Source organism: Aethalodelphis obliquidens, unplaced genomic scaffold (assembly GCF_003676395.1).
Source record: "Aethalodelphis obliquidens isolate GAN/ISIS:26980383/991018 unplaced genomic scaffold, ASM367639v1 scaffold16, whole genome shotgun sequence".
Classification (NCBI taxonomy): Eukaryota; Metazoa; Chordata; class Mammalia; order Artiodactyla; family Delphinidae; genus Aethalodelphis; species Aethalodelphis obliquidens.
The window spans coordinates 22373702-22397747 of record NW_020837960.1 but is presented as its reverse complement, the minus strand read 5'-3'; the positions used below and the strand labels follow the sequence as shown (position 1 = coordinate 22397747).

Sequence of the window (24046 nt, the reverse complement as noted above, 5' to 3'; positions counted from 1 at the left end):
GCATCCCTGTTAAAACATGATCAGTGATGTTTCTAAGGCAGGCATTATTTGTCTTCAAAAATTATGCACTGGTGTCCTGAATGGTTTTCAATCCCCCTCCCCCAAATACAAACTTGCTCCAGAAGAAAATCAATGAAAGCCCTGTAAATACAAGAGGATAAGCCGACTGAGTTCGCTATAAAAATCAAACCCTTATGAAATAAACCGATGCTCAAGGATGACAGTTTTTGAAGGGACAATCAGGGAGTGATGGATATAGTTCAAAATTTTGCTGCATAGACCCTTTCTCCAAGGATTCCAAGCTTAGCCTTCCATAGTAATATGCTTCACTTACATCATTTGTTAAATACATTTTTAGAGATGTACAATAGGATCTAATCATTTTTAATATTGAGTCAATGGGAAAATGCACTCCAAATTCTAAAAGGAATCAATTTACAAATAAACAACTGGAATAAAATTATTTTTATATTAATGAGATATGGTCCAAAACTGAAGGAGATATGGTCCAAAACTCTAGAAGCTCATACAAGAAATGTAGATAGGAAAGACATAAATTCAAGAGCTGAAGCAAAGTATTTGAGCAATAAATAAGAGGCAAGGTAAGATCACTAGGGAAGGCCTTGGTTAGCAAAGGCTTGGTGTATGCCAGTTTCGGGAGTCTACACACTGGGAGCTATTGAAAGTTATTAAAGAAGTGACATGATGAAAGCAGAGGTTTAGGAATATTAATCGAGTGGCAGTTTCTATGACAAAAGGATGATTTCTGTTACTTGTTGGTGTGGATTTGCAGTTTTAACCCTTGAGGTTTAAGCATTTTTAATCTGCTTTCTCTGTGTTAGAATATATCTTGCTGCTATTCCCATGCAGACTGGATTCCTTGTCTTGTCTCCTAATTTTACAATTCATTTATTTATTAAAAGATTTTCATCAAGCACCTCCTGTGTGTCAGGCATTGTGGTAGGGATACCACAGTGAGAATTACAAACCTAGGCCCTATCTGCACGAAGCTCAGAGTCTAATAGGGTGCCTATTAAACCACCAACGTGGTTTACATTGGTGAATGTTACACGTAAGCTTGAGAAGAATCTGTATCCTGCTGTTGTTGGATGGAATATTCTATAACTGTCAATAGACTGAGTTGATTGATAGTGATGTTCAGCTCAGCTATATCTTCATTGCTTTTTCTGCCTTCTTGATTTATCAGTTGCTGACAGGAGGTGTTACGTCTCCAACTTTAATAATGGATTTGCCTGTTCTTCCTCCAGTAATTCATCACATTTACCATATAAGTGTTCCTATCAGTTTGTGTTTGCGGCAGCTTCTGTTCCAGGTTAAGCAGATCTCGGTGACTGTCTGGATTTGTCTATTCATACAGATTTTGGGGGGGGAATTTTTCCTGCAAATTCAGATTTCTAAGGAGTCAAGAAGAGTCATTGCTTTTCAGGTTATCCACCTTTTTCTGTTATGACATGATTGATGACTCCCAAGCACTATACATATTGGAGCTGAAACCAGAAGTCACAAACTTCTTGAATCTCTTTTCTAATTGGAATGGAAAGAGTCATTCTCCAAATCAGTGGCTGCATACCCTTATGTTGAAGACTTGTTAGTCTGCTCTAGCAGTGATACCACATCTGGCAAAACAGTTGGTGCTACTAATTGGTTAAGTCTGCAGTAGCCTACAGTCTCTCTCCAAGATACACCTAGTTTATACAGGGGTCAGACTGGCAAATTAAACAGAGCTGTGTTAGGCCCTCTTCCTTGGGATAACAAATTGTTCTTGTTTTACAATTTTGGCCCTGGGTGGGGAAGGCACAATTTCTCACATTTCCATTAGGTTTTCTGCACCATGATAGCTTTTACTTCAGAGATGAGGGCCCAATGGAGGGTTAACTTCAACTGCCAAGTATATCTACTTCAATTACTTAGGGACTGGAAAAATTATCACTGTGGGAGTAGGGGAGTCCGTGGGCACATTGGGTCCAGTGTGATTTGGACTTCAAACACAGATTGCCATTCTGGGGATCAATGTCAACTCAGACCTCGAAATGTCTGGTTATTTCCTTTCCCACAGTGTACAGTCACCTGTAAAAGTGGTCAGAGGTCTGTTCAGGGGAAGACTGGAGATATTGTCATGATATGTACTTGGACTGATGCTGTGGGGTCCTTCCTTTTAGGAACCCAGCCACTTCTTTGGTCTATGATTTCTGGATCTGAAAATTGGTTCAGGTCTGGGAAATGAGCAAACAACTATGTCTTCTATTGGGTTAACTGTCCTCAGCCTCTCCTCCTCCATTCTTAATTTCTTTTAATTATAGCTGTTGAACAGCACCATCATGAATTGGCTTGGCAGCCAGGATTGGAGGTGGGGCAGCTCCTGAGGCTGGGGGGAACTGGTTGCCTTGCTGGAGAGAGGCCTGTCGAGCACCTTCCAGGACAGTGAGTGCTCTAGCCCTTACTAGAGCTAGAGGTGGGCCACCTCTGCCCATCCAGAGGGTCCAGGTGGAGTTGTAGAGCTGACATCATCACGAGCATCCATCCAGCTGTCCTGTCACAGTTTTAGGATCCCTGGTTATCCCCATCAGGGCCCTGCCCTTCACATAACAGGCCCGCTTGGACTGGGTATTCAAATGCCTCTGGAGCTCTGCAACCCTCACAATCGGGTCTTCAGCCTCGCTGTTCTATTGTGGCTGCCCTTTCACTACTGGTACAGATGGTCTCTTTAGAAGCTACCACAAAGGCTCTCTGCTTTTCACTCTTAGATATTAAGTGCTTGCTAACTATTCTCAGCCTCTCATTATCCTTATGAAGGATGACAATACAATTGGGCAATAATCCCATATTTTCCAAATGCCTGCATCATGGCTTCTTCCACAGTATTTCCCTACATGAGAACATTTTCCAAGGTCACCATCAGTGAAATCTTTAGCAACTCAACAGCCACACTGAGCCAGGTCTACTGGTGCCACATCTACTAATCAGGACAGCCCCTACTGCCTGCTACATAGTGAGCCAGCGCCAAATCCCATCTAACCTCCTGTTTTCTCATGTCACTCCCAGTACCTCTAGTTGTAGATGTGGTCTTCTGAGAAGCAGATAACAAGCTGGGGTTAAATGTGAAAAGATTCTATTATTAGAAATGTCTGTGTGAAAGGAAACAGGGAAGGAACAGGAGAGGGCTGGGAAAGTAGTCAACTGTAATGCAAGTCTGATCCCCAGTGAAGGGGAGAGGGAGAGAAGGTCCTGGAAGTGGAAGCATCCCAGGCTGGCATGCAGCCTAAGGAAAGTCTGGCAAAGCCAGCAGGGAATCCTTAAGCCAAAGTCACTGACAGTGGGGTCCCATATTTCCTAGGACTAGGTCTGCCTTGGTATCCCCACTGCACCTGATCATGAGCCTGGAACAGCCTATGGGAGGTGAGGTCTTGATGAAAAGCAGGGATGGATTTCGAGCCCAACACCAAGGGTCCTCAGTCAGTTAACCTTCCTGTCCTGGGAAGTCTGTGAGGTGCATTCTCTGAGTGGACAGACTGACTGCTTTTCTTAAGGGCATTTCAGTTTTTCAAATGAAGAATCCTCCAATCTCCTACTCTTTGAGGGTTAATCCTAGCTGCTGGTTTTCTGGGAGTAGGGCAAGTTGGAGAGAGCTGAGAGTTCCATTATCCAGATCACATATTTTCATTTAATTATATTATTTTAGACCTGTATCTCACTCTCACCCCCATCTGTGCCTGAAGGCCCAAAGTCCAAAGCTACTGCAGCTTAATTTTTTTCCAGAAAACAGACAACTGACTGAAGGAGAGTATCCTGGCACATGGGGTGGCAGAGGGGTCCCAGTAACTAACTGCTCCATGTACGTATATATGTTCAATTAATCTCTCAGTTTCCAGCTCCATCCTCACCTCCACCTTCTTCAGCACCTGGTGCTGCCAAGTTCTAAGGCACTAAGTGGGTCTGAAGAGTGACTGCTCTAATTTCACTGATATTCCTCTCGGCAGGCACTTTGCTGTTTCTTCCTCAACTCTAAGTCAATGACTATGCCTCCAACTGAGGCTCTTCTAAAATTTGTTAATACATTTGTCCAAACGCATAGAATGTACAACACCAAAAGTAAACCCTAGGGTAAACTATGGACTTCGGGTGATTATGAAGGGTCAATTTAGGTTCATTTTGATGAATGATGTTGATAAGGGGAACAGCCATTCATGTGTGGGGTAGAGGGTATACGGGAAATCTCCATACCTTCCTCCCAATTTTGTTGTGAACCTAAAACTGCTCTAAAAAATAAAGTGTTATGCAAGTAAATAATTTTAAAAATTGCCTAGAGAGAAAATGAGAACACATTTTGGATTTTGCAAAACTACATTAGTCATTAAGTACCTTGGACCATTAAAAGCAATACATTTGTGATTCCAATTATAAAATTATTATACACATCAGAAATCCTTTAAAAATTATAAAACCATACTATAATAACCTTAAGGTTCATTCTAGAGTTTGATTCTTTATTTTACTTACTTCAAAATAAACTAGTATTTAAAAACGATTTTATCATAGGCACATAGTCTCTCATCCCGTCACTTCCAGTTCATTAGAAGACCCACAACTTAAAGTTCTTGGTCTTCCCAAGGAGCTGGTTTTATCTGATTATATAATCAGTCATCATGTACTAGAAAACTGCCTAAAAAGATATCCTAAAGCTACAGCTAAATTGAAGACACCACTAGAAACTACCCAGCCCACCCCAAATCACGCACACACAAAATTAATTCTTACTATCACGGAAAAGCTGTTCTGTTTTGTTTTTGAAACTAAACAGATCTTATCATTCCAAACAGTATCATACTTCACCTATATTCATGTCTTAATTTGCTTGTAAAAAGTCACCTTCCAACAGGAGATTGAAACAACAGGGAAAGAATAAGAAATTTCAGGATACTATTCACATACCTGAAATCAAATATACTTAGATTTTTGTGAAGTCCCTTTCATCTATACCAAGTGGAAAAGCAGCTCTATTAGCCACTTATTTTTTTTAAAACAATCGCAATTACTATACTGAGGAACACATAAAAACTACAAGCTTAAAAAATCACTCTATTGAATGCTTACAAGAGAAAAACCTGAGAATAGAATTAATCACAACTCCTAGATATGCTGTACCTCTTAGTGAAAGCAATTGCAACAATGAATGAGCACGGCGTTCTGCATGCTTAAATGACAAGCGCCCCCTGGTGGACAACATTGTTATTAGATTTATATATAAAATCTGTAACTTTTCTCTGATTTGAGGCTACACCTGTCTCCAAATTAACTATTCTGATCTTTGGGGAGAACACGAATCCGGTGATGCCTATAACATAATACCTCATATTGATTCTACAGACTTAGTTTTTAGCTAATTGAACCTTTCTTTAAATGCCTTAAGATTATATTTATAAGGACGTAGTAAGGATTTGAATTTCGGCAAATTGGCTTTCTAGCAATTGATTCTCTACAAATTGACCAAGAGTCCTGCAGAGGACATTTGAGGTGAGACTAGATATCTTCCCTCCCTTGTGCCTCCCTCCACCAGGCCGTCTTGTTTGTTTTAGGAGCGGGATCTCCTGTGCTCTAACCATCTGATTGACAGAGCATGTGTGCTGGTAAGAGGTTTCCTTGAAGGGTCCAAGTTGTCTGGATGTAGTGGAAAACAAAGGAGAGTACACTGTTGGAAAAATTAGAAGCAGAGAGAAATAGGGGTGCTATGGTCTGAATGTTTGTGCCCCCCCCAAATTCACATATTAAAATCCCAACGCCTGATGTGATGGTATCATGGGAGATGCTTAGGTTATGAGGTTTAAGCTCTCATGAATAGGATTAATGTTCTTATAAAATAGATCCCCCAGAGCTCCCTTACCCTTTCTACCATGTGAAGACACAGCAAGAAGGTGTTGTCTATGAACCAGAAAGCGAGCCCTTACCAAGCACTGAATCTGCTGGTGTCTTAATCCCGGACTTCTCAGCCTCCAGAACTGTGACAAATAAATTTCTGTTGCTTATAAACCACCCAGTCTGTAGTATTTTTTTTTAACAGCCCAAACAGACTGAGATAAGGTGTCACTGATTTTGATTCCAGATGAGTCAAGGACCAAGACTCCCGCTGTCATAGAGTTGACCACAGGGAAATGGTGGAAGTTGGTGATAAAGACTTTATAGTAACACTTGTCGCAAGACATGCTGTCTTGCACATCTTTCTCTGAGGGATATAAATTCCTTAAATTGGTTTGTTTCTTTTTCCCAGATTGTGCTCTGTAATAGAACCTATTGAAATGCCTGCTAAAAAGACCAATGTTCAGGGCTTACCCTAGACCTACGAAATGAGGATCTCTGGGAGTAATGCCCAGAATGTATACTTTCAATAAATTATCCATGTGATTCTTATAGAGTTTGAAAATTAAAGAACCACTACTCGAAAGACTGACCAGCAGCTAAGGATGCAGCAGTGCTGGGCAGTAAAGGGAAGCTGGGAAGCAGAGGAGCCAACCCTCTTTCCTGTTTGTGGCACAGTATCAGAGGTACTAAGCTTGACTTGGCCTGAACAAGCTAATCTAGGAAACAAGATATGCACTGCCAAATGTGAGTAGTGACAGTAAAGCACTGAAAGATTACTCAATTTATTGCTGGGGAACCTTCTGCAGGGCTGCACGGTGCGAGCCATCAAGCTCTGATAAAGAGCACAGTGCATCCTTAGCTCTGTAACCTAACTACCTAACTAGAGATTAATGAAGAGGCCTGGAGGGCCAGGTCAGAACCTGAGAAATAGCTATTGCTCATCAGAGGTGAAACAGCCGGATTAGCCTTAACTTTTAGTTATTTGGTATGCTTAAAACAGATTCTAGCCTTCCAGAAAGGCTACAGATCTTTGCAGGACACACCTGGAAATTCCTGAAACATTAGGGAGGCTCTACATTCTTTTTCTGGTGGACACAAATAGAAGGGGCTAGAAAATGTACACCCAGCTAGCCCAAGAGAAGTAAAGGTTCTGTGCTTTTTATTAGAAGCTTTAACTCCCTGCAGAAGCCCCTGCTTTCTGGGCAGGTACAAAGAACCACAAAATTCTGCGAGAGCTTTAAGAAGGTACCAGAAGATTCACAACTGTGTAACAGCAGAGCTAAATAAGTCAAACAGATTGCACATCTCTGGGCCTTACTCTTGCCCTTATTCCTTCCAAATAGATTAAGGTTAATCTCAAAACAGACTTGTTTTAATGAAATTTTACTTCTCCTTTATCAAGGGAAGGAAGGAAGAGAACTAACACGCTGCTCACTCTGTCAGCCACTATGCTTTTGGCTTGACATATCTCTAGTAGTCTGCATGACAACCTTACAAGAGAGTTTAACTAACTCTATTTTACAGATGAGGAAATTAAGCCTCAGAGAGATGAACTAACTTCCTTAGTGTCCCATAGTTTGAATTTGAACCAGAACATTTTAATTCCAGAAGCCATGTTTCCATGGCTTACACTCACTCCATTTTCTCACCCCTACTTTCCTCTGCACCACTTTTTTCCCCCAATATCCTCTCTTCTGGTTAGCACTTGCTTACATCCTTCGCCTCTGAATAATTTGCCCAAACTATGGACCATGTGCTCTATCCTGCCCTGCACCAGAAGTTTCCTGGAGAATATCCTTTTGCTGATCATTCATAAACCTTCTCCTCCCTTGGCTTCTGGGATGCCACTCTTGCCCACTTCTCCCCCTCATCCTTTTTCAATATTTTTCCTTCTCATTGATCTTCACTGAATTACCTTAAATGTTAGTATTTCCCAGGGTTCAATCCTCAATCCTATTTGTGAGACTATATATTTTTGCCTGAGCAATCTTTAAACTTTCATGACTTCAAGTGACACTGATGACTCCATGGCCTCTATTTCCAGAGAGACAAAGTTCTGCAGTCTAAAACTATTTCCAGTTGCTGACTGACCACTGGTATCTGTGTAATACATACAAACCTAAGTCATTTCTTATTATCCCCACCAGTTCTGATTTCTAGAGCCCTGCTCCTTTTAATCCACAAAGTTATTCAAGCTTAACCATCCTCAAATCCTCTCCCACTCTCACCCGAGTATCTAGATACGTATAAAATCCACATTCCTCAACATCTCTTCAATCTGTCACCTCTGCTCCATCCTCATATACTACTGTCCAAGCTGAAAAACACCTTCCCTTAGATTATTACAAGAGCATCCTAACTGGTTTTCCTGCTTCAAGTCTCACCCATCCCTGGGGAGTCCTGGGGGGTGGGGTAGGAGATGACTTTAAAACTGTATACAAAATACTTCAGTAGCTTCCCATCACATATAAAAAGTTCACACTCCCTAACATGGATACAAAATCCTTTATTATGTAGTCCTTGCATGTATTTCCAAGCTCATCTCCCATCACCTCTCTTATTTATTCCTGACATACTGAGCTAACTGTAGACCTAGGGTGTCTTTAGATAGATCGATCCAGAGTGACGTTATCTTTATTTGAAAATTTGAATATGTGCATATCTCGCGATCTAAAAACTCCGCTATAAGTGTGCTAGAGCAGCGGTTCTCAAACTTCTGTGTGTATTCGAGTTAGCTGGAGAACTAATAAAGACTGCAGAGGTAGCAAGCTGGATAAAGAATGGGGCTGAACTTTATATTTTTATGAAGTTCTCCAGGTGATTCTGTTACTATGGAAGTTTGAGGACCACTGCCCTAAAGCAAGAGCCAGCAAATTACAGCCTGGGCACCAAATCTGGCTGCCGCCTGTTTTTGTAAAGGAAGATGTGTTAGAACACAGCAGTGAAAATGTGTAGTTGCGAGGGAGATGGGGTGACCTACAAAGCTGAAAATATTTACTCTCTAGCCTTTGCAGAAAAGTTAGCAAAGTCCAGAGGAACACTCTGTACTCAGAGACATTTATAAGGATGTTCACCTTGGCAATGTTTGTCACAGTGAGATTTTGAAAAGTCTTCAATGTACTGAAATAGAGGAATACATAAATTAGGATATATACATCTAATGGAATACTATATAGCAGATAAAATTTACTAGATCTTTATGTATTAACATGGATAGAATAAAAAAATTAGAAGAATGCCACATACAGCATGATTTTTTTTATATGAATGTTTAGACACAATATATGTAGAAAGGTATTTTATTATTTTTGTGTGTGTGTGGCATGTGGGCCTCTCACTGTTGTGGCTTCTCCCATTGCGGAGCACAGTCTCCAGACGCACAGGCTCAGTGGCCGTGGCTCACAGGCCCAGCTGCTCTGTGGCACGTGGGATCTTCCCGGACCGGGGCACGAACCTGCATCCCCTGCATCGGCAAGAGGACTCTCAACCACTGCGCCACCAGGGAAGCCCTAGAAAGGTATTTTAAAATAAACTGGAATGGCATATACTAAATTCAAGATCATCTTTCCTCGACTCTATAAAGTATTTTCATTAAAAAAGCTGAGGTCAAAAAGTGACAAAAATCCAAAGATTTGCAAATACTACAATATATTTTTTGCCATATTGTCCTCTGTGGGTTTTGTTGTATTTAAAATTGAAACCAGAAATACCCTAAACTATTGAATTATAGGGAAAAGTAATTGAACATTAATAATCCAATGCAATGGAATATAATGTAGCCCTTAAAAATGTACATGAAGAAAACATAAGAAATAATTGATTTAATTGTCCATGGTGAACATACCAATAGAATACAAAATTGTCCATGAAGTATGGTTACAATTACATATTTTTTTAAAAGTGCAGTCCTTTTTTTTATTCCTTTTTTCCCCTTTTGGTTGTCTTATCTATTGAGTTGTTCCTTTTAATCAATATATATACATACCAAAAATTACTAAGAAGACAACAGTAGATGTGTTTAACTTAATACTTTTATTCTCTTTTATTTTCCAAATAATATTAAATAAATACATATTACCTTAAAATGAAATGTGGTGATAGAGCTTGTGCGTGGCAGATGGAACTGACTGCACATCCAATGTCCATCTTCCCCTTCGTCCTACTATGCTCAGTTAAAACACTACAAATCTCAGCCTTCCTTGCAAACATGGGTGGCCAGGTGATAAAGTTCTAACCAATGAGATGTACAGGGAAACTGCTGGGTGCAGCTCGTTAAGAGGAAGCTGACTTGACTAGCTTTCACCTTTCCCTTTTCCCTTCTCCTACTTCTTTCCTTGAATGAGACTGTGAAGCAAGTGAGAAGCCATCTTGCGAGCATGGGGACAAAGCCACTCATTAAAGGACAGCAGAGTGGAAAGTCAGGAGGAGTCTGGATTCCTGAAGGCATTATAGAGCCACTGCACCAACCCTGGACTGCATACCTTCCACCTTTCCTGTTACATGAGGAAAAGCTCCAAAATACCTTACTTGTTTAAGCCTTTCTCCTATATGCAGCCAAACATAACCCTTAACTGAGACATCTTGCTAAAATTAAAGTTTAACAAATTATACCACTGTAAGGCACTTTAAAGTTTATCTAAGCATACTGCCTTCAGATGAGAAAAGCAATCTTCAGAAAGGTTGAAGGCTTGAAGCCCATCTGTATCCAAACAAGGACTAGAACCCCACTCTCACTTAAGTAAATACTTTTTTCTAAAATATTAAAATCAAGTCCACTTTAGTGGTCCAGGTTGAAAATAACTTATTGGACGTTTCATATTTCTTTTTCTAATGATAACATTTAAAGAAATTAGACATGCACAGGTCAAAAACCAATGCTCATCCTTCTGTTGCTCATAAGCAAAGCTGCACTTTGAAGTTACTCAAAATCAGTATTCAAACTAACTGATATCAGTTTCTTAAGTATATGCGGGTTCAGGTTGCTCCTAAAGACTAAGTAATCTACAACAAGGATAGAGAGTCAGTAAATTTACAAATGGCATTTGAAGTCATACTCTGCCCCACAAAACAACTAATTTAGGCCCTTTTCTCTGATTATCAACCTAACAGAAAACCAAAAATACTTGTATTACACAAATGGTACATGTCTGAATCTCACAAATATTGTTTCTGATATAAAGAATAAGACTCTTTTGTCCTCGGAAAAGAGAGATTTCTTTCCTATACTGGATATAGGATTTTTGGATCCCTAATGCTTTTTGCTCAGTAGTTGGCTACTTCCATCACCAACTCCCTGGTTAGATTCCTAATCCCTGCTCTTCAGACAAACGCCCTCTGGATTCCACTGTGTAAGAAAACCCAGGTACTCAGGGCATCTGCCCAGAGAATAGAGAGGACCAACTCCTTAAGAGCCTGAACTTTCATTCTCTCTCCTTTCTGCTTAGTATGTGGCCCCACTCTTGGTTCTTCTAACATTTCTTTTGTTCTTTACTGAAGAGAAATGTAATTCTCTGCCTCCAGATCTAAACCTCTTAGAGAAAGACATTTTCTTCAAGAATAAGACAAATTCATCAAGGGAAATAAGTATTTTTGTGAACATGAATAAATTACAGAGTCTGAGGTAGCAATGAGAAAACTGATTAAATGCTTTTTAGATATGCTACAGAGTCTTCTTCCATGTCACACCAGCACTTGTTGCTACCCTCCAGGAGGCTAGATACCCCGTTTCTTGAGCTATGACTGGGGGTAGGCTGTCAAGAAGCAGGAAGCCAGAATATATTATATTCTGTAGGTAGAACTTGATATTTTATATTCTGTAGGTAGCAATAAAATTCTACCTACAGTTAAGAAACGCTAAGCGTAAAAGAGCCCTTGCAGCAATTTCTAAATACCACAAGATGGAGCTATGACTCCATGGCAGAGGAAAAAACTTCACCACTTTTCCAACAACAAAAAAACACACGTTATTTTCCTGACTTTCCAACACACAGACATAAGGGTATTTCTGGGTTGTAAATAACAGAGAGGTCTGCAAAAAAGTTAATTTCTCCCTCAATTCATTAACAAAAATACAAGATTTTTCTATGTCTTTCACTAAAGGTTTGCAGTTATTCAAAGAGCGCTCTCCATAAATGCCCAGGGCTTCTGTGAATACAGCAGGCAGCTTAGTGCTCTACCTACAGCTACTGAGAAACACATTATTTCTGATCAGCAGTATCAAAGGGCTGTTGGTATAGCAGAGTTAAATGGCAGAGGTTTAAGAGGGAGAGACTCTGACTCCACATTTCCAGACTGTGTGAAACTGAGTAAATCATTCAATCTCTTCAAGCTTAGAATCACATGTATTAAAATAACAATATAAAATTGTATGTCATGGGGTTTGTTGCAAGACTGAAATAATGTACATAAGTTAATTTGCATATTACATATGTTTAATTTAGGACAAGTTATTATAATTATTAGTGTAATATTAAGTCCTGCCAATTTAGCTGAGTATCGTATTTTCATTTTCATGCAAAGTACCCTTGGTTTATTTACGAGATTTCCATGTTTTTCTGAGTATTCTTGAAATAAAAATTCAGAAAGAGTTCAACATAAGTCATGCTTTGGGCCTCCTCTACATTAAAAAAAATATTAACAAATATTTGAATGAATGAAAAACAAACGAATACTCTTTGTAAAGTAGAAAATATAAATTCATTTATCGGAGATTTAAATTACTTCTCAAAAGAAGAAAGATGTCACTAGGGCAACCAAAAGAAAAAGTAGGTGAAGCAGCCCAGTGCGGTTACAGGGTAATTTATGGGTTCTAGGAACTAGAATGGAACTGTTTTAGATGGGTATGAGAGAGGTATTTCTGAGTTAAACAGGCTCTTTCAGGTTGTAAGGAATAGACACTCAGGTTTCCCCCCAGCCTGACCACTGAGATCCTTTCACTTCCATTTTGTTTGTACCTGCAACAGAATCCCTGCCCAGCTTTTTACAGGAGAGACCAAGCTGAAGGCCTTGTTTATAGGATTCTTTACATCACAGGAAAGCTCCACTGAATAAGATATTTTATTTGGACCTTGTCACAGTCTTTAAACTTTTGTTTGAAATCTGTCTGGGGAAAAGTACACATAATTTCCTTCAATTATTCCTTTTGTTTCAACATCTTTTACTCACCACTGGCATCCATTCATAGACACGAACAGAAGACAGTCTGTCTACAATAAAGCAAATATGAGCAACTGATGTTTTATCAATTTTAACTCCACTTATAAAACATATATATAGGCGCTTCTGTACCTGAAGGATTTCCACAGATTTTTTTCCATTTTCTCTTTGAGAGAAACAATCTGCTTTTCTAGTTGGTCATTCAATTCAAGTTGTGTCTCATAACGGGTTTTCCATTCACCACCTGAGTGAAGAGGTGGGGACGGTCAAGCTCACCTCACCACCTCTCATTTATTCATTAAAACATTAATTAGCTCAGTCCTACTCCATTACTATACTGGAATTTATTAGTAACACAGATGCACTGGAGGGAACTCATGTCTAAGCGTGCGTTCTCCGTTACACAGGATCTGTGCAGACACCAGACTCACCTATTCCCACCCAGCCGGCCTCACTGTCACTATTGTGATTCCTGGTCTTCTTACTCTCCACCCGCTTTTGTCTTTAGTTCCTGTGTATCCTTATAAGGAATTCTACTAGAGGAAATATCAGGAACATGTTTCTTTCCTTGGAACTTGAAATATCCATATATTACAGCCTAAGGAGTACTAGCCTCCCATCCAATGTCATATTCATTTTTTTCCTTTGCAAAAGAATTCTGAAGTCTGTTCAACAACTACCAATTATGTGTTTGCTGTGTTAAAAGCACACAATACCTTACACATATAAACTAATTTAATCCTCATTTACAAAAACTTACCCATTTTACAGATGAGAAAAACAAGGTTCAGAGATGTCAAATAACAGTATTAAGATGACAAAGTAATAAATGGGGAACTGGGGTTTCAACCAATTTGTTCTGACTTGAAAGTGTGTCCTCTTAACCGCTATGCTATGGTAACACTCTTTACCTTCGGCTACCTATTCAGGTATCTTCTCTTATCCGTAAGCAGTTTTCTTTCACTAAATCCCTTTGGCTACTGAGGCCAAAACATTTGTCTTCTTGCTCTGGGAAGAGGAGGAGGATGCAGCCTAGAATTAAAACCTCCTTTTCGGCTCCAAGGCCCAAAGCTAATTTTTTTTTTTTTGAGTCTTGAAAGTCACACTTTGTAGAGAGAAAAAATGGTGTTTCTAAACTTTAAATGCTCTTTGCATATATGGGGCAACTTCTGCTACATAATGGCTGATGGAGGAGTCTAAACAGAAAGACTTACTAGCTCACACCACTGCCAACCTCCGCAACCTTAACACAACCCTGCCCTCACTCTCATTTCTAATCAGATGTGGTCTACCAAAGAGAGGGGCAGGAATGCCCTTCCAAACCGAAGTCCAAAGTCATTAATCCAAATGCTTAACAAGTGGATGGAGACCCACAAAACTGGAGATTGATAAAATTTTTGCTTTCTTTTCACATACCAGCATTGCCCCCCCACCCACAAATTTGGTCAGCTTCCTGCTGTCAACTGTTTTCTTTTTCTGAAAAAGGACCACACTGAGTTTGACTTTCCCTGCCACACTTTGTTCTGTGATAAGCCAGAAGTACTGATTTCATACTGAGGTTTGTAATTTTTACAAAATTTTTGAGAAATAGTTTTTCATCTGTCTTTAAAATGCAGTAATGTTTAAATTATGCTTTCAAGTGGGAATAAGATTAGCAATTCAAAATAGCAAGTTTCTGGAATAATCTTGATACTAAGGAATGTTCAGAGCCATCTAAAACCAGCCCAGGTAAGAGATGTGGTGCTCTCATTAGATGGTCACAATAAATGTGACCCTAAAAGAGATGATCCTTGACCTTGAGCACCACAGCAGCCAACCTATCAAGGCCTAAGATGTACTTAATTATCAAAATACAGATTGTGAGGATAAAAATTTAGCAGAAACATTTGTGTCTCTTGGGAGAAAAAATACCCTGAGCAGTAACTCCATGAAACCACTGCTTTTGCAGTAATTCTAAAAACAAACAAAAAACAAGCACTGTACCTTTGAAGGGAAAAATTAAATTGCTTTGCAGTCTCAAAGAGGGATCTTGGCTAGAATCACTACAGTGAAAAACAAAATCAAACCAAAAATTGAAAAATTCTAGAAATATGCTTCATGGTCAAAATTGACCTTAAAAGAGGAAGTTCATAAAGCAAGAGAATATTAGGTGGAGGCTTATCTTTCAGATATGGACATTTTTTTCCCAAAGAGAGATAGCACGTTAACAAAAACAAAACAAACAAAGCCCAACTAAACAACAATGCCAAATAATTATTTTTAAATTGTTAAGAAGAACACAGTTGAACTGATTGAAACTTGACCCTACATGGACATTCATGTTTGTGTTGTTCACTATATTTATGATTACAGTGATGGAGTTATATTAACTTGAAAAGACTTTGTAAAGTAAGAAAATGTTAACAAGGAAAGGAAAGAGCCTACTATGTGGGACTGTATGAGGCGCTAGGGATTCTAAAATAAAATAGACACAATTCCTGCCATCAATCAGCAGTAGGAGAAGTTGGGAGGGGTGGGGAGTACAGAAACATAGCCAGAACATTTAAGAAATTTTTGGTTAATTGGTTGTAATGGTACACAAAGAAAGATATCCAATCTGGAAGGTGACAGAAGGGAATCAGAAATGGGGAGGTCAAGATTGAAGAGGGACAGAAAATGCTTTTTGGAGGGAATGACACCTGTTCTAAGCCAGAGAGGGTAAAAAAGAATATTCAAACAGCAAGAACTGCATGAACAAAAATGCCAACATGTACAAAAAGGGGGCACGGTGCAGACTATCTCTTTGAGTAAAGTTGCCCCCCAGCAAATTTTCAGAAGACTCCATGAGGAAAAACATCCCCAAAGTAGGACCAGTGGGTTTAAGCCATGTCTCCACCAGTTTATTTCTGTGATCCTGAGCAAGTTACATTTCCTGTGCCTCAATTTCTCAACTGTAAAATAAGGATAATTAAAGTTCCTAGACTATAGGATATTGACAGGATTAATTAAAACATGTGAAGGCTTAAAGCAGTGCAGGGCACACAGAAATTGCTATAAAACTTAGTTGTTTTTGTTATTAGCATTTTTATCATCATAAGAAATTTACTGCAAAAATTTTTCCCCAAAGGGTAGTACTACACTGCTATCAGTAATGTATAAAGTTCCTATTTCACTTATTAAAAAAAAATCTCTACTTCTTTTATAGGCAACAAATTTCTTTGACTTTAAAACAAGTTGGATATTTTCCCATATTCACGAGTTGTCTCTGTGTCCTACTCATATTTATCTACTGGGAACTTAGTGTTTTCTAACTGAATTGCAGAGGACATAGGTGTGGTGAAAATATAAACCTTTTGTCCATCATTTTGGCTACCAATGTCTTTCCCAGATTACTGTTTGACTTCTCATATTGGTCTTTTTTCCTTTAAATCAAGGGAAGCTATTTTCACAAGGGAAGTCAAACCTAAACATGTTTTCCTCAGTGATTTATTGCTCTTTAAGAAAGGCCTTCTTTATCCATAAACAAATATATATTCATCTATATTTTCTTGGTTCATTTTAAAATATTTAAATCTTTAAATTTTAAATATTTAATAATTTTAAATATTAAATCCATCTGGAAGGTTTTATTTTAGAGTAATTTTTATTTATTTGGCTGCCCCAGGTCATAGTTGCGGCATGCGAACTCTTAGCTGCGGCATGTGGGCTCTGGTTCCCTGACCAGGGATGGAACCCGGGCCCCATGCATTAGGAGCACAGAGTCTTAGCCACTGGACCACCAGGGAAGTCCCCCCAGAAGTTTTGAGAATTAAGTATACAGTGAAGATCTAAAGGGATTATTTTTCTAAATATTATACCAATTTTCCAAATTCATCACTTTAAAAGAAGCTCATGTTTTTTCTTTTTTTTGGCAGTGCCATGCAGCATGCGGAATCCTAGTTCCCTGACCAGGGATCAAACCCATGCCCCCTGCATTGGAAGCACGGAGTCTCAACCACTGGATGGCCAGGGAAGTCCCTCTTTTAGCTCTTTTAAAGCTCTGTGTGGTGACACAGATTCCAATAAAACATTGCTGGTAATTGGCTCTTTGGTTCCAGTTCTCTGCCCAGAAGCCCCTTCCCAAACTTGGGCAGGCAGGCTAAAGTTGTTCTTTCTTGATGGTGGGAAGGGGAAGACAGTAATTAGAAAGTGATAGCTTCATGATTTTTATGGAATGTTTGTGTCCCTCTAAAATTCATATGTTGAAGCCCTAACCCCATGTGACTTTAGTTGGAGGTGGGGTCTGTGAGAAAGTGATAAAAGTTAAATGAGATCGTAAGGGTGGGGCCATAATCCAATAGGGCTGCTGCCCTTATAAAAAAAGGAAGAGGCACCATAGCTTGTTCTGCCTGCCATGTGAGAACACAATGAGAAGGTGGTCATCTGCAAAGCAGGAAATGGGTCCGCACTAGAGACCAAATCGGCTGGCACCTTGATCTTGGACTTCCAGGATCTAGAACTATAAGAAAATAAATTTCTGTTGTTTAAGCCACGCAGTCTTACAGTACTTTGTTATGACAGCCCGAGCAGACTAAAACAATGATCATTTGGTACTTTCCTATTTCAATGTCTGGTGCAGTTTTTGTAATAATCTATTTCCCACAAGTCTCATAAATGAAAATGGTTTCCTCCTTTTTTTCATAGATAACTGAAAACAATTTTTTAATTAACTTAGTAACCTGGCCCTGAATTTCACACTAGTACAACATTTTAATAAATTAGAATCTCTTTCTGTTATGGACTGAACTGTGTCTGCTTCCTCCCCCCAAATTCATATGTTGAAGTCCTACGCTCCCAGTACTCAGATGTGACTGTATTTAGAGATAGGACATTTATAAAGCTCATTAAGGTTAAATGAGATCATATGCTTAGCCCTAATCCAATATGACTGATTTCATTATAAGAAGAAATTAGGACACAAACAGGTACAGAGGGAAAACCATGTGAAGACACAGAAAGAAAGCCCTCAGAAGAAACCAACCCTGTGAACATCACACCCTTGGACTTGTAGTCTCCAGAACTGTGAGAAAATAAGTTTCTGTGGTTCAACTCAGCCTGTCTGTGGTACACTGCTATGGAAGCTCTAGCAAACTAATATACTACATATTTTGTTTTATTGATTTGTTTTCAGTTTTAATGACTTTACCTTTATTATATATTGTAGGAGTCCCGTCAATTCCCCAAAATTTCTTATCAGTTATCCCTGTCTATTTATTCATCTCATTAACTTTAGAGTCAGTTATTGAAGTTAAGAAAAAACAGCTGTTTTAATAAGAATTACATATCAATAAATTAATTTGAAAAGAATGAGCATATTTATAACACCCAATTCTCCTATATAGGAAAAGTCTACGTCCCCATTATAAAACCTTAATAATAAATTTCCCAATTTCATTTCACTTTAGGGTTTCTCTCCAGTATGAAATCCCTTATGTTGAACAAGGTGAGAATTCCATTTTTTTTTTTAAAACATCTTTATTGGAGTATAATTGCTTTACAGTGGTGTGTTAGTTTCTGTTTTATAACAAAGTGAATCACTTATACATACACATATATCCCCATATCTCTTCCTCCTTGTGTCTCCCTCCCTCCCACCCTCCCTATCCCACCGCTCTAGGTGGTCACAAAGCACTGAGCTGATCTCCCTGTGCTATGTGGCTGCTTCCCACTAGCTATCTATTTTACATTTGGTGGTGTATATATGTCCATCCAACTCTCTCACTTTGTCCCAGCTTACCCTTCCCCCTCCCTGTATCCTCAAGTACATTCTCCTGTAGGTCTGCGTCTTTATTCCCATCTTGCTCCTAGGTTACTCATGACCATTTTTTTTTTTTTTTTTTAAGATTCCATATATATGTGTTAGCATACGGTACTGGTTTTTCTCTTTCTGACTTACTTCACTCTGTATGACAGACTCTAGGTCCATCCACCTCACTACAAATAACTCAATTTCATCTCTTTTTATGACTAAGAAATATTCCATTGCATATATGTGCCACATCTTCTTTATCCACTCATCTGTCGATGGACACTTAGGTTGCTTCCACATCCTGGCTATTGTAAATAGAGCTGCAATGAACATTGTGGTACATGATTCTTTTTGAATTATGGTTTTCTCAGGGTATATGCCCAGTAGTGGGATTGCTGGGTCATATGGTAGTTCTATTTTTAGTATTTTAAGGAACCTCCATACTGTTCTCCATAGTGGCTGTATCAATTTACATTCCCACCAACAGTGCAAGAGGGTTCCCTTTTCTCCACACCCTCTCCAGCATTTATTGTTTGTAGATTTTTTGATGATGGACATTCTGACTGGTGTGAGATGATATGTCATTGTAGTTTTGATTTGCATTTCTCTAATGATTAATGATGTTGAGCATTCTTTCATGTGTTTGTTGGCAGTCTGTATATCTTCTTTGGAGAAATGTCTATTTAGGTCTTCTGCCCATTTTTGGATTGGGTTGTTTGTTTGTTTTTTTGATATTGAGCTGCATGAGCTGCTTGTAAATTTCGGAGATTAGTCATTTGTCAGTTGATTCATTTGCAAATAATTTCTCCCATTCTGAGGGTTGTCTTTTCGTCTTGTTTATGGCTTCCTTTGCTGTGCAAAAGCTTTTAAGTTTCATTAGGTCCCATTTGTTTATTTTTGTTTTTATTTCTGTTTCTCTAGGAGATGGGTCAAAAAGGATCTTGCTGTGATTTATGTCATAGAGTGTTCTGCCTATGTTTTCCTCTAAGAGTTTTATAGTGTCTGGCCTTACATTTAGGTCTTTAATCCATTTTGAGTTTATTTTTTGTGTATGGTGTTAGGGAGTGTTCTAATTTCATTCTTTTACATGTAGTTGTCCAGTTTTCCCAGCACCACTTATTGAAGAGGCTGTCTTTCCTCCATTGTATATTCTTGCCTCCTTTATCAAAGATAAGGTGACCTTATGTGCATGGGTTTATCTCTGGGCTTTCTATCCTGTTCCATTGATCTATATTTCTGTTTCTGTGCCAGTACCATACTGTCTTGATTACTGTAGCTTTGTAGTATAGCCTGAAGTCAGGGAGCCTGATTCCTCCAGCTCTGTTTTTCCTTCTCAAGATTGCTTTCGCTATTCGGGGTCTTTTGTGTTTCCATACAAATTGTGAATTTTTTTTGTTCTAGTTCTGTGAAAAATGCCAGTGGTAGCTTGATAGGGATTGCACTGAGTCTGTAGATTGCTTTGGGTAGTATAGTCATTTTCACAGTGTTGATTCTCCCAATCCAAGAACATGGTATATCTCTCCATTTATTTGTATCATTAATTTATTTCATCAGTGTCTTATAATTTCCTGCATACAGGTCTTTTGTCTCCTTAGGTAGGTTTATTCCTAGGTATTTTATTCATTTTGATGCAATGGTAAATGGGAGTGTTTCCTTAATTTCTCTTCCAGATTTTTCATCATTAGTTTATAAGAATGCAAAACATTTCTGTGCATTAATTTTGTATACTGCTACTTTATCAAATCCATTGATTAGCTCTAGTAGTTTTCTGGTAGCATCTTTAGGATACTCTATGTATAGCATCATGTCATCTGCAAACAGTGACAGTTTACTTCTCCTTTTCCGATTTAGATTCCTTTTACTTCGTTTTCTTCTCTGATTGCTATGCCTAAAACTTCCAAAACTATGTTGAATAAGAGTGGTGAGAGTGGGCAACCTTGTCTTGTTCCTGATCTTAGTGGTCATGGTTTCAGTTTTTCACCATTGAGGACAATGTTGCCTGTGGGTTTGTCATATATGGCCTTTATTGTGTTGAGGTAAGTTCCCTCTATGCCCACTTTCTGGAGGGTTTTTATCATAAATGGGTGTTGAATTTTGTCGAAAGCTTTCTCTGCATCGATTGAGATAAGCATATGTTTTTTCTCCTTCAGTTTGTTAATATGGTGTTTCACATTGATTGATTTGCATATATTGAAGAATCCTTGCATTCCTGGGATAAACCCCCCTTGATCATGGTGTATGATCCTTTTAATGTGCTGTTGGATTCTGTTTCCTAGTATTTTGTTGAGGATTTTTGCATCTATGTTCATCAGTGATATTGGCCTGTAGTTTCCTTTCTTTGTGACATCTTTGTCTGGTTTTGGTATCAGGGTGATGGCGGCCTTGTAGAATGAGTTTGGGAGTGTTCCTCCCTCTGCTATATTTTGGAAGAGTTTGAGAAGGATAGCTGTTAGCTCTTCTCTAAATGTTTGATAGAATTCGCCTGTGAAGCACCATCTGGTCCTGGACTTTTGTTTGTTGGAAGATTTTTAATCAGTTTCAATTTCAGTGCTTGTGATTGGTCTGTTCATATTTTCTACTTCTTCCTGGTTCGGTCTCATAAGGTTGTGCATTTCTAAGAATTTGTCCATTTCTTCCAGGTTGTCCATTTTATTGGCATAGAGTTGCTTGTAGTAATCTCTCATGATCCTTTGTATTTCTGCAGTGTCAGTTTTTACTTCTCCTTTTTCATTTCTAATTCTACTGATTTGAGTTCTTCTCCCTTTTTTTCTTGATGAGTCTGGCTAATGGTTTATCAATTTTGTTTATCTTCTCAAAGAACCAGCTTGTAGTTTTATTGATCTTTGCTGTCATTTCCTTCATTTCTTTTTCATTTATTTCTAATCTGATCTTTATGATTTCTTTCCTTCTGCTAATTTTGGAGGGTTTTTGTTCTTCTTTCTCTAATTGCTTTAGGTGTAAGGTTAGGTTGTTTATTTGAGATGTTTCTTCTTTCTTAAGGTAGGATTGTATTGCTATAAACTTCCCTCTTAGAACTGCTTTTGCTGCATCCCATAGGTTTTGGGTCATCGTGTTTTCATTGTCATTTATTTCTAGGTATTTTTTGATTTCCTCTTTGATTTCTTCAGTGATCTCTTGGTTATTAAGTAGTGTATTGTTTAGCCTCCATGTGTTTGTATTTTTTACAGTTTTTTTTTCCTGTAATTGATATATAGTCTCATAGTGTTGTGGTTGGAAAAGATACTTCATACGATTTAAGTTTTCTTAAATTTACCAAGGCTTGATTTGTGATCCAAGATATGATCTATCCTGGAGAATGTTCCATGAGCACCTGAGAAGAATGTGTATTTGGTTGTTTTTGGATGGAATGTCCTATAAATATCAATTAAGTCCATCTCGTTTAATGTATCATTTAAAGCTTGTGTTTCCTTCTTTATTTTCATTTTGGATGATCTGTTCATTGGTGAAAGTGGGTTGTTAAAGTCCCCTACTATGATTGTGTTACTGCCGATTTCCCCTTTTGTGGCTGTTAGTATTTACCTTATGTATTGAGGTGCTCCTATGTTGGGTGCATAAATATTTACAATTGTTATATCTTCTTCTTGGATTGATGCCTTGATCATAATGTAGTGTCCTTCTTTGTCTCTTCTAATAGTCCTTGTTTTGAAGTCTATTTTGTCTGATATGAGAACTGCTACTCCAGCTTTCTTTTGATTTCCATGGAATATCTTTTTCCATCCCCTCACTTTCAGTCTGTATGTGTCCATATGTCTGAAGTGGGTCTCTTGTAGACAGCATATATACGGGTCTTGTTTTTGTATCCATTCAGCCAGTCTTGTCTTTTGGCTGGAGCATTTAATCCATTTACATTTAAGGTAATTATCGATATGTATGTTCCTATTACCATTTTCTTAACTGTTTTGGGTTTGTTATTGTAGGTCTTTTCCTTCTCTTTTGTTTCCTGCCTAGAGAAGTTCCTTTAGCATTTGTTGTAAAATTGGTTTGGTGGTGCTGAATTCTCTTAGCTTCTGCTTGTCTGTAAAGGTTTTAATTTCTCCATCGAATCTGAACGAGATTCTTGCTGGGTAGAGTAATCTTGGTTGTAGGTTTTTCTCCTTCATCACTTTAAATATGTCCTGCCACTCCCTTCTGGCTTGCAGAGTTTCTGCTGAAAGATCAGCTGTTAACCTTATGGGGATTCCCTTGTGTGTTATTTGTCATTTTTCCCTTGTTGCGTTTAATATTTTTTCTTTGTATTTAATTTTTGATAGTTTGATCAACGTGTCTTGGTGTGTTTCTCCTTGGATTTATCCTGTATGGGACTCTCTGTGTTTCCTGGGCTTGATTAACTATTTCCTTTCCCATATTAGGGAAGTTTTCAACTATAATCTCTTCAAATATTTTCTCAGTCCCTTTTTCTCTTCTTCTTCTGGGACCCCTATAATTCGACTGTTGGCACATTTAATGTTGTCCCAGAGGTCTCTGAGACTGTCCTCAATTCTTTTCATTCTTTTTTCTTTATTGTGCTCTGCAGTAGTTTTTTCCACTATTTTATCTTCCAGGTCACTTATCCGTTCTTCTGCCTTATTCTGCTATTGATACCTTCTAGAGAATTTTTAATTTCATTTATTGTGTTGTTCATCACTGTGTTTGCTCTTTAGTTCTTCTAGGTACTTGTTAAATGTTTCTTGTATTTTCTCCATTCTATTTCCAAGATTTTGGATCATCTTTACTATCATTATTGTGAATTCTTTTTCAGGTAGACTGCCTATTTCCTCTTCATTTATTAGGTCTGGTGGGTTTTTACCTTGCTCCTTCATCTGCTGTGTGTTTTTCTGTCTTCTCATTTTGCTTAACTTACTGTGTTTGGGGTATCCTTTTCACAGGCTGCAGGTTCGTAGTTCCCATTGTTTTTGGTGTCTGCTCCAACTGGCTAAGGTTGGTTCAGTGGGTTGTGTAGGCTTCCTGGTGGAGGGGACTAGTGCCTGTGTTCTGGTGGATGAGGCTGGATCTTGTCTTTCTGGTGGGCAGGTCCACGTCTGGTGGTGTGTTTTGGGGAGTCTGTGGCCTTATTATGATTTTAGGCAGCCTCTCTGTTAATGGGTAGGGTTGGGTTCCTTTCTTGCTGGTTGTTTGGCATAGAGTGTCCAGCACTGTAGCTTGCTGGTTGTTGAGTGGAGCTGAGTCTTGGCATTGAGATGGAGATCTCTGGGAGATTTTCGCCGGTTGGTATTACGTGGAGCTGGGAGG

At 38.7% G+C, this 24046-nt stretch overlaps 1 protein-coding gene across 1 annotated transcript in view; it reads right to left on the bottom strand.

Moving 5' to 3' along the window:
- CCDC169 (coiled-coil domain containing 169) overlaps nt 1-24046 on the bottom strand; it is a 43120-nt gene that overhangs the window by 11196 nt on the left and 7878 nt on the right. Inside the window, 3 exon segments of the mRNA XM_027116124.1 lie at nt 13039-13079; nt 13162-13183; nt 13185-13273. Of these exon segments, the coding sequence (XP_026971925.1) occupies nt 13039-13079; nt 13162-13183; nt 13185-13273 (152 nt within the window).